The sequence below is a fragment of the Brassica napus genome, chromosome C9 (genome assembly GCF_020379485.1).
Source record: "Brassica napus cultivar Da-Ae chromosome C9, Da-Ae, whole genome shotgun sequence".
Taxonomy (NCBI): Eukaryota; Viridiplantae; Streptophyta; class Magnoliopsida; order Brassicales; family Brassicaceae; genus Brassica; species Brassica napus.
In genome coordinates, this window is record NC_063452.1 from 31,895,167 (window position 1) to 31,906,282 (window position 11,116).

General features: G+C 37.1%; 2 protein-coding genes across 3 annotated transcripts; one reads left to right on the top strand and one right to left on the bottom strand.

Moving 5' to 3' along the window:
- The first annotated feature begins 3,585 nt into the window (after positions 1 to 3,585).
- On the top strand, positions 3,586 to 4,077 carry LOC125592589 (glutathione S-transferase T2-like). Its single transcript, XM_048767847.1, has one exon. The coding sequence runs from the start codon at positions 3,586 to 3,588 to the stop codon at positions 4,075 to 4,077; it is 492 nt and encodes a 163-aa protein (XP_048623804.1).
- Positions 4,078 to 8,044: 3,967 nt separating this feature from the next.
- On the bottom strand, positions 8,045 to 9,904 carry LOC111209307 (serine/threonine-protein phosphatase 2A activator). Of its 2 annotated transcripts, XM_022709055.2 has the most exons (2): positions 8,639 to 9,904; positions 8,045 to 8,305 (listed from the first exon to the last, which is right to left on the bottom strand). In XM_022709055.2, exons 1-2 carry the CDS (start codon positions 9,763 to 9,765, stop codon positions 8,287 to 8,289), a joined length of 1,146 nt encoding a protein of 381 aa, XP_022564776.1. In that variant the 5' UTR covers positions 9,766 to 9,904; the 3' UTR covers positions 8,045 to 8,286. The 2 variants fall into 2 exon arrangements, with proteins under 2 accessions (XP_022564776.1, XP_022564775.1); XM_022709054.2 differs by lacking the exon at positions 8,045 to 8,305 and having other exon boundaries at positions 8,380 to 9,904.
- Between the last annotated feature and the right edge of the window lie 1,212 nt (positions 9,905 to 11,116).

The window sequence follows — 11,116 nt, forward strand, 5'->3', positions numbered from 1 at the left end:
AGTTTGGTTGTACTAGTTATACTAGTTCCATTGATTCTGTTTTAGAACATATTATTACCAGTTGAACTAGTTTCATTCTTTTAGTTGTACTAGTTATTCAATACTTAGGTGTATTAGTTAAACTAATTATACTTTTGATAGTTGTACCAGTTATATTGTTTATAAGAAGTGTGGTTCTACTAGTTATACTAGTTCCATTGATTCTGTTTACAACATATTATTACCAGTTGAACTAGTTTTATTCTTTTAGTTGTACTAGTTACATTACTTATATAATTACTACATATTTCTTAGTTCAACCCTATCATAAATAATTCTAAAACCATTTTTAATTGACTTGTTTACCGTTCTTGGCGCATCATTATCAACGGGAACCTCAGGTGCGTTTGAATCTCTGTTGTGAGATCCAATCTCCTCACCGTTCAGCTCGTCTACACGATGTGAAGGACTCTTTGTGGAAGAGCCTGAGGTTACTCGATTCTCAGCCTCACTCGCTGCATGAGTTGGTGTTGGCGATTTTTGTGGCTGACTCGGAAGTACTGGGCGTGGTGTACCCTCGCTATCGCCCTGAGAAGGCAATTCTGCTGCTGGTGTGGAGGATTGAACGCCTTGATGTTCCGGTGGAGATGCTGCGGTTTCTCTCACAAGGTTCCGAGCCCTCTTGGTTGGATTCGACGAGGACCCACCGTCCAGACAACTGTCTCGCTTCCTCTTCTTCTATGTGGTCTTACTCCTCTTCGCCGCATCTCTCATTTTCTTAACGGCGGCTCTCCTTTTCGCTGCCGCTTCTTCTTTTTTCATGCCGGCGTTCTTCTTCTTCTCCGATGCTCCTGCTTTTTCTTTCTTCTCGGCGAGCCGAGTTTTTGGCGACATTTCACACACAAAATTGAAGATGGGGATTGTTGTTTTGAGATGATTGTGCTTGAATCTGAGTTTGATTAGAGATGAGAGTTTGAAATCGTGGTGGTTATGGGAGAGAGTTTGAAATCGTGGTGGTTATGGGAGACAGAGTTTGAAATCGTGAGTGGGGAAAGATGAAATTGGGAATTTAGGGTTTTGAAGTTGGGTCGGGTCGGGTTAATGGGTTTCGGTGGTTGGGTTTGTAAATAAGTTGAAATTTCTTGGTTACTTAGTCTTTTTCTCCTATTTTTGATTTTTCTTTTTTAATTTTTAAACAAAAATACATGTGGTCCAGAATATATTTTTTTTTACCCTTTTGTCCCTTCCCAGCATTTGCCCATATCTTGGGACTAGGCCTGTGACGGATCGGATATCCGGACAATTTTAAGGTATCCGGATCCGGATCCTTATCTGGCGGTTCCATAATTTTACTATCCTTAGCCGGATCCGGGGTTCTCGGATATCCGGGTGTCGGATATCCTTAAAAAAATTGTAATATCCGGCGTATATCCGGATTTGGATTTGGATCCTTAAAATAAATAAATAAAATAATATTAATATATATAAAATATAAACAATAATTTAAAATAAAAATATATATTTTTTTAATTATTTCTATGTATAATATTACAAAAATTTACATATACTGTCATAAAAATGAAAATATGTTAAATAAAATTAGTTTATATATATATATATATATATATATATATTACTATTTTTGAAATAGTTATTAATAAAACTTACGGATCCAGATATCCGGACTAAAAAATCAAGATATCTGGATCCGGATGCGCCTTTGACAGATCCAACATTTTACTATCTGGATCCGGATTCGGCTCCTCCGGATATCCGGATTTTCGGATCGGATCCAGATCGAATGTCGGATCGAATCAGGATCTTGGATAAAAGTGTCAGGCCTACTTGGGACAATGCACGAGAATTATTAATTTAAACTAATAAAGATGATTTAAAAAAAATGATAACGATGTATATAGGTGCCCTGGAAATTGGGTATAAGAGCATCATTAACAGGGTATTTTAGGGGGGTTTGTTAGCATAATTTTAGATTAAAAGAAAAGAAAAAAGACAAATAAAGAAAGCGCGTTTTTTAATTAAGAGAACAAAGACACGGATCTTAAAAGACACGTGTCATTAGGCTATTGGGCAGAGGGTCGGTGTCGTCTCTTTCTCTCTTTTGTTTCTCTCCTCTCCGCAACGAAAGGTCGATTTCTGTCCTTCTCGGTGGCTATCTTTGACGACACGGCGATGTCTCGGTGGGTGTCGTCGACGAAGGAAACGACAACCTCTCTATCGGTAGATCTCCTCGACGAAGGAAAACTGCGTCCTATCTGTTCGGTGGATCTCGTTGAGGAAGGAAAAACGGCGACCTCTCTCTCTTCAGTGGATCTTGTCGGCGAATGAAACGAAGACCTCTCTATCAGTGGCTGGCCTCGAGGAAGGTAAACGGCGAGTGTTCTCTTCTGGTGGCTCTCCGAGACGAAGAAAACGCCGACGGTTGATGGTCAGTCAAATCGAAAGGCAAGGTTTTGTTAATTTGTTATTAATTTTCAATCTTTCAATTATGCATGTCTTTAGATTGTTATCCTTCTTCTTATGCGTGAATCTTAAGATATAAAATGCTCAGATATTTTGAATTTTTTCTGTCTTTGTTGTCTTTAGATGGATGGACGAAGAGGCATGATCCTGGTTCGTCATACAAAACGCGTACGATTCAGCCTCAGAGGTAAAACGTTTTTGCTTTTATCTGTTCAATAAAGCATTGTTTTCGATTTTGTTGCGATTGATATTGATTTTGATTCTTGCTTGCAATCAATTGAAGCGTTGGTAATAAATGTTTTATGGTTGTGTAATAGTTAGATAGAGAACAAAGTTGTAGTGTGTTGAATGTGTTTGAAATCGATTACGAAAGTGTTAATGGTTAATGGGTGGGACATCGTCGGTAATAAATGGTTGTCTAATGGTTGTGTAATGGTTGTTTTAGGTAATAAATTGATTATGGCTGTGTAATGGTTAGATAGAGAACGAAGGAAGTGTTTATTGAACGTGTTACAAATCGAAGGTGTTGTGTATGGCAGCAATTGATTATGGTTGTGTAATGGTTAGATAATAAATTTATTACCTAACACAACACCATCGTGATCAATGCGTTTGTCTTTCTATTCACTCTTAAAAACACTTTCCTTCTCCTCTTTCTTTAACAGATTCCAATTTGTGTTCTTCTTTTCTCTTATTCTCATCTTTGTTCTTCTTTTATTTCTCTCTTCTAAGCTTCTCTCTTCGGATATGGATTCCAATCCATATAGGCAGCATTCAAACTTTATTGAACTACTCAGTAGTCAACGAAATATTCCCTTTGCTTACGTAGAAGATAATGTGGAACTATCTTCATCACAAGTTCTTTTTCAAGGAACTCAAGGTACAAAAGATTCAAACTTCAGTCAAGACACTCCTCCAGAGCGTACAGAACGACGGAAGTGGACTCCAACGGATGATACTGTCCTCATCCGCTCGTGGTTAAACACCAGCAAGGATCTTGTCGTTGGCAACGAGCAAAGATCAGGCGCATTCTGGAAACGGATTGCAGCCTAGTTTGCTGCAAGTCCGAAGGTGGGTGGCTGCAAAATGAGAGAGGCCAGTCACTGTAAGCAAAGATGGCACAAGATGAACGACCTCGTCTGCAAGTTTTGTGGCCCGTTTGAAGCCGCAACTCGAGAGAAAACTAGCGGGCAAAATGAGAATGATGTTTTGAAACGAGCCCATGAAATCTTCTACAACAATCATAAGAAGAAATTCAACCTCGAACATGCTTGGAAGGAGCTCCGAAATGATCAGAAGTGGTGTGACCTATCTACCGCTAAAAACAAAGGAAACTCTAAGAAAAGGAAGGGTGAGTACGTTGCACAGTCATCAGGCCCTCAAGCTCTTGAAACCGATCGCCCCATAGGTGTGAAGGCAGCAAAGGCTCGTCGTGTTAAGGAGAAGTCAGTGGCTGAGTTTGAGAGTATGTGGTCCATAAAACAGAAGGACTTAGCGATGAAAGAGAGGCTGTCGAACATGAGTCTTCTTGACAGCCTAATTACCAAAAAAGAACCATTAGCTGACTACGAAGAAGTCCTCAAGAAGAAGCTAATTACTGAGCTCTTGTCTACTTAGTTTAAGTCTCGCTTTTAAGTCTGAGTTGTTATGCTGTTAAGGTTGGAATGTTCTTGTTCTGTTTTTAAGGTTGGAATGTTCTTGTTCTGCTTTTATGGTTGTCTTGTATGCTTGTTCTGTTTTCTGACGTGTTGTTCTTCTTATGGTTTTAAGGAATTAATGAAGTTTATGTTTTAAATGTTCTATTTAAAATGTCCTTCTCTTATTATGGCTCAGGTTCTGGTTTAAAATGTTCTTCTCTCTGTAGTTCTTGTCATATAAAATTTCTCACCTTATTGTTTTTTCATACTGCAGGCGAGAGAGTAGGTGAGGCTTCACTAATGCAGGCGAGAGAGCAGATGAGGAATCACGGACTAAAAGAGTCTTGTCTGGTTCTGTCTAGAGTCTTGTAGGCATGTGTAGTATGTCACGGTCTGAAAGGGTCTTGTATGCTTTTGTCTAGAGTCTTGTATGCTTGTGTAGAGTCTTGTATGCTTGTGTATGTCCCGGACTGAAAGAAATTATTGTATGTCACGGACTGAAAGAAAGTCTTGTGTAGAGTCTTGAATGCTTTTGTATGTCATAATCTTGTATCATCATCAGTTTCACGAGACTTGTATCATCAACCAGTATAAAGTATTCAACCTTCTCTCTTTTTTGTATTCAACCTTCTCTCTTTCTCATCGTTTAATCTTGTATCATCATTTGTATTCAATCTTTCTTGTATCACCAAACAAAGATCATTGTTCGATCACAAAGTCATATTCTCTCTTCTCACCACACCAACATCATTCAAAAAAAAAATATGGCATCTTCTTCTCAAAACACTTTTGAAGAATCAATTGATGATACATTTGATCAATATTTTGATCAAACCTTTGAGAATTTTACCATTGGTCATCAAGAAGAAGCAAGGAAACAAAGAAAAAAAAACGAGCTTATATCGAAAGAAATCGTGAAGAAGACCATGTTCGTTTATGGAATGATTATTTCAGTGAAACTCCAACGTATCCTGAAAATTATTTCCAATGGCGTTTTAGAATGAACAAGACATTGTTCATGCACATTGTTGATCGACTCTCCAACGAATTTCACTTCTTTCGCCAAAAGAAAAATGCTCTTGGAAGAGCAAGTCTTTCACCACTTCAAAAGTGTACAGAAGTCATTCGTGTCATGGCATATGGTAGTGCGGCTGACACGGTCGACGAATACCTCCGGCTCGGTGAAACTACAACTCGGTCATGTTTGGAGAATTTTGTGGAAGGAATAATTTATTTTTTCGGCTATGAGTACCTAAGAAGACCAGCACCGGTTGATCTCCAACGTCTACTTGATATTGGAGAGCAACGCGGATTTCCCGGGATGATAGGAAGCATTGATTGTATGCATTGGGAGTGGAAGAATTATCCCACCGCTTGGAAATGGCAATATTCTCGTGGTTCGGGTAAACCAACAATCGTTTTAGAGACGGTTGCTTCATATGATCTCTGGATATGGCATGCATTTTTTGGACCTCCAGGTACCTTAAATGATATCAATGTTCTTGATCGCTCACCTGTTTTTGATGACATAATAAATGGTCAAGCTCCGCAAGTCACTTACTCCGTCAATGGAAGAGAGTATCATTTGGCTTACTATCTCACTGATGATATTTACCCAAAATGGGCAACTTTTATCCAATCTATTCCAATACCACAAGGGCCGAAAGCAGTTTTATTTGCTCAACGTCAAGAAGCTGTCCGAAAAGATGTCGAGCGTGCTTTTGGAGTCTTGCAAGCTCGCTTTGCCATTGTTAAAAATCCATCACTTTTTTTGGGATAAAGTCAAAATTGGGAAGATTATGAGAGCATGTATCATACTCCATAATATGATAGTAGAAGACGAACGAGATAGATACATTCAATTTGATGTTTCAGATTTCCAACAAGGAGAAGACACCGGAAGTTCACATGTGGATCTCATGTATTCTATAGATATCCCTTCAAATATCGCCAATATGATGGGTGTTTGAACTAGAATTCGTGATAGACAAATGCATCAACAACTGGAAGCTGATTTGGTTGAACATATATGGCGTAAATTTGGACGTGATGAAGACTACAACTGAGCTCGGATGCTTCTTTCAAATTATTCTCGTTTATTTTACTAATTTTTGTTTTTATGTTTTTTTTAAAAAAATCAATGTTTAAAAAGTTATCTTTTACTATGTTTTATTTAATAAATAAATTTTATTTAAAAAAAATGTTTAATAATTTTTTCTTAAGAACTTTTAATTAACAGACTTGAATTGGAGCACATAAATGTTACCGTCTCCTAACGGAGTCTCTTAACTCCTATTTACTATTAAAAAAATTAAGAAATTTTTAATGGGTCTTGAGGTTAATGATGCTCTTACACGCATAACTGTTAAAATGTGTGTGGTGGCACTTCAATCCAGAGAACAGAGAGTTACTTCCGGATGAAAATAATGACACGTGTATATAGATGCTATCGTTGGGTCTCTGCCGACGTTGACTTATTGACTGCTTCCGCGAATGTAAACATCTAGAGGTGAAAATAAAGTTTTTTATTAGATAAAGGGTGGAAAAAAAATTGATTGTCTAGTTTTTGGAAGCATTCATGATCCGTTCCATTTGATTTAATGAACACAAATCATTTTATCCATTCCGTAGCAATTCAGATACTCAGAGTTCTGATATCTAGAAAGTTTTATACTATTTCCGTTTCATTTTAGTTGTGTTGTTCTAGGTTTATCCACACAGTTTAAGAAAATATATGATTTTATATATTTTTAAAATAAAAACACAATTACCTATACACCTAACCATATTTTAACTAATAAAAAACTAAAGTTGAGAATTTTATTAATAAATTTTGCATTAAAATTATTTTTTTAATGATAGTCACTATTTATTTGAGCTATATTATTTTCTAGAATATCAAAAATATGATGAATTCTAAATAGATAAAGAAAAATATGAATAGAAGAATTAATACGACATTTATTTTGAAACGAAAATTTTTATCTACAATAATAATTAAATTGAAACGGAGGAAGTATTTTTTATCTGAATAACAATTTAAACTATGTAAATAATATAAATAAATAAAATCTCCAAAATATTGCAGAAAAATGTTTATTTTTAAAATCGAATAACTAAAATAATAAATTTAAGAGATAAAATATTATAAACCCAATCCCTAAATCCTTCTAACCATAAATCTTCGATTGCTGATCTTTTTGAATCAGCAAATGGGCTATGGAACCAATGACACCGGTCTCAAACGGGCCTATAGAGAACTTTCAGAAGGCCTAAAGGACGGAATGTTGGGTAAACTGGGTAATAGATTAGTTATGGGGACAGAAATGGACTCATGTGGAAAACAATCACCATTAGGCTATGAATACAATTACTTATTTAACGTGAAACAGCTTTTTTTATTTGGCAACCACAAACATCGTTCAAATTTAGAGCATACCCGGTCTCTTAGCCGGGGTTCTTAACTCATGATTTGATAAATTTTTTTTTTTTTTTTTTTTTTACATTTTTCGGCTAAGAAATGGCTCTTATATCTTGTATTTAAGAGACGGTTCTTAGCTTTTTTTAGTTAAAATCTAAGAAAAATTAAGAACCGTCTCTTAGCCGAAGCTAAGAACCCAACTTAAAAGACTGGAGTTAATCATGGTTTAATCATGGTACCAAGTAGCAACCCGTGCATATTTCCCTGTTTAATGTTTGTTACCGGTAGTTGGAACTTTCCTTTTTATAAATGGAAAACACACAAAATATGGTAGCTGTTGTTAGATTGAACATTCTGCAGAGAAAATTTAAAGTTTAAAACTAATGTTTCTTCAGCTCGGTGATTTGTGTGTTTTAAGGTCCTTTGGTTTCGGTGAATAGGCTTAAGAAGAATTTCTACCCTGTGTCACGGATTTTGTATTTGTCATTTACTCTGCTACTGAGACTTTCAAAGTAAAAGTCAGATGGGACTGGAATCACCAAAAAACAAATAAAAAACAAGTTGAAGTATCAAACCCAAAGGATACAATACGAAAGATAGTATAAGCTATTAAAGGTTCCTATCTATCTCATCTAGCTATCCGATACATGCAAAAGCAAAAACGTGTCTCTATTACATTATAAGCCATCTCTCCAAGTAGAAATCGACGTCCCTGCTCCAATGTATTATGCTAAAGTAATTCACTCCTCCCAGTTTTGAGCAATTAAATTAATTACATTCCAAGAACCTAATGACTCAATTAGAGAAGTTAGGTATGACTCTGAGTGGCAAAGAACAAGCCGTCTCAGTTAAGTTCATGTCTGATAATGTCAAGCGTCAATAGATAATGTAACTTCATCTGTAAACTACAAGTTTCTCTAACTAACAGTAACAGGTTTGTAACAATCAAGAAGTTACTGCTTCCCGTCAAACACATTGATACAAAAGATCACCAAACTATATCTCCTTTAGTTCTAGATATCAATCAGTCCCGTGATACAAAACCCAATCCACAAACCACATTATACAGCCAGAGGTTACTATGCTTAAAAAACGAGATAAAACGAAAGAAGAGTCATACCATTTGATAAGCCAGCCAAAGAGGAAATGCTGCATAATGGGAACCTTCTGGAGCACATCAACTTTGTACATCTTAAGCAAGCCGCTATTCACTTTCTTCCAGTTGGGTACACCGCTTATATCATCAAGCAACGGGGAGTGCTCAGCAAACAACCCTTTCTTCACCTTCTTCACAAACCCAATACAAGACAAGTACATATACTCACTAGAGAAATTGTCCAAGATATCATCGTTATGAATGGATTTGGGCTTCATATACTTATGATCAATCAACTGAGAGCTCCCAAATATAAAGGGCAAGAAATGGTAATCATCAAGTCCCCATACTCCATGAGAACCAGCAGGCTCTAAGCAATAAACCATCTGCAACTTTCGCATCAATTCAAGATACTTCACAAAAACCCTAGCCACCACAGCATGGTAATCTTCTTCCTTGATGATCCCCATCTTCGCTAAGCAATACAGCCACGCCGCGAAGTTCGTCTCGTGCCCTGTTCCGTAATCGATTCTGCTTGCGTTTCCGAAGCTATCGAACAAGTAAGGAACGATCTCGATCGTGGATTCTTTGAACTCATCGGGGAGAAACTCATGGACAAGCGATTCGCCTTTCTCAGCGAGGCGATCGTGCCATGACCTAAACGAGATGTTACCGTATCGAGAGGACATTGGAACAGGAGGGATCTCGTCGATCCATCGCAACAAGGTCTCGAGGATTGAGACTATGGTGGCGACGGTGGGTGAAACATGGCAAGGATCTGCGATTTTGTGTCCGTCGATCGATTCCGATAGAGAGACTACGAATCCTAAGAAGTTCTTGAAAGAGGCTGATTCCTGGAAGCGGCGAATATCATCTGGGGAGTGGATTCTCTTGACGGGACGTTGGAATTGATACGGCGGAGTGACGACGGGGACTTTCTCGGCATGAGGAACGGGGGAGAGGATGATCGCCTGAGGGTTGTGGGGGACATTGATAGCCGGAGCTCGGATCGGGCGGTAGTTTGGTGGCGGTGACATATCGGGTAATGAAGCTTGAGGTGCCGGCTCGGAAATTGTTGGTCCGCCGCAGTTGTTACAGGAACCAGAGGGAGGATAAGCGGAGGATGGTGGTTGGTCCTTCGGTGGCTCCATTTCGCAGTTGACGGAGAAGGCCAGGCTCAAAGGGGAGAGAAAAGTTGGTCAGAAATGCAAAACTATTGTGTTTCATTTTTCAAACATTTTTTTTAGAAATTTAATTTTTATATTTATGTTTTTAGTCATATTTATATTTTTTGTATCATATTTTTTTTAAATGATTAATAATTTTTTGTAATAATTACATCAAAATAGTTGGACTAAACCTATATCAATAGGTCATGTTTCTGTTTTAATAGAATAGATAAAAAAATTTTAAGAGTCGTTCAAAAAAAAAATTTCTCTGGACAATTGGTTGGAATACCTTTAAATTTATAATTTTTTTTATTTTCAACAAATTTAAATGTTATTTAATATATTCTCAATGTAAAACTAATTTCCCTTTTTTTACCTTTTTCCTAATTCGAAAATCATTTGTCAAGTATAATTTGAAAAAATTACTTAAGTAAATTCGTACCTGAATCACATTTCAAACTAGTTTCCAAAACCAATTCATTCGATTATTTAACGAACGTCTATTATATTAATCAAAGTTAAGGTGGTATGATTCAGAAGAGAACAACAATTATGACAAAGATCAAAAGACCGTGCAGACCTAGCTAAAGAATCATCAATTCCATTTCGTGCTCTTGGAACATAAGAAATCTTGAAGTTTGGGAAGGAAATCTGAAAAGTTTGTATCGTCTCTAATTTGTTGCAAAACTTGACTAGGCTTGAGGTTCATTTATCATTGCAATTAAATCCATGCAATGTGTCCCAAAGTCATGACATGTCAAATGTTGGAACATTCATTCCATAGCTCATTTCAGTGCTTCCAATTCTGTGTGCAAAGCAGCCTCTCGCCTTCTTATGTTATGCATCTCCATGAGTTCAATCTTGCCCAAGCTATCCATCAAAACCCATTCGCATCAACCATACAAATATTATCCAAGCTTAAGACTTGTTGCTCCTAAAGGGGATGCTTATGTGGAGGTAAGGGTATCGACTCATTTGCATTACACCAAGCTTGACATTCACCTTCTGCATATCAGACAAGTTCTGTAAGCTTATAGAATTGCTTGATCTTATTCATGTACGTACAAGAGTATTTATACAACCTCCTTAACCGACTTGGTTAGGATAAACACTTCAACTAATTACATAGTTATCTGTTACATAACTTATACTTATCTCCTAAATATTCTCATCCTTATCTCCAATACTCCCCCTTAAGTTGGGAAGATGAAAGTTTCGAACTCCCAACTTGAACAACAAGCACTCAAACTGAACTCTCCCAAGCGCCTTCGTTAAGACATCCGCCAGTTGCTCCGTTGTCCTGACATGCACTGTTTCCAACAGTATGTCTTGA

Bases quoted from the DNA above. Each gene is read 5' to 3' on its own strand.
- LOC125592589 (XM_048767847.1), top strand. From the start codon at position 3,586: ATGAACGACCTCGTCTGCAAGTTTTGTGGCCCGTTTGAAGCCGCAACT.
- LOC111209307 (XM_022709054.2), bottom strand. From the start codon at position 9,765: ATGGAGCCACCGAAGGACCAACCACCATCCTCCGCTTATCCTCCCTCT.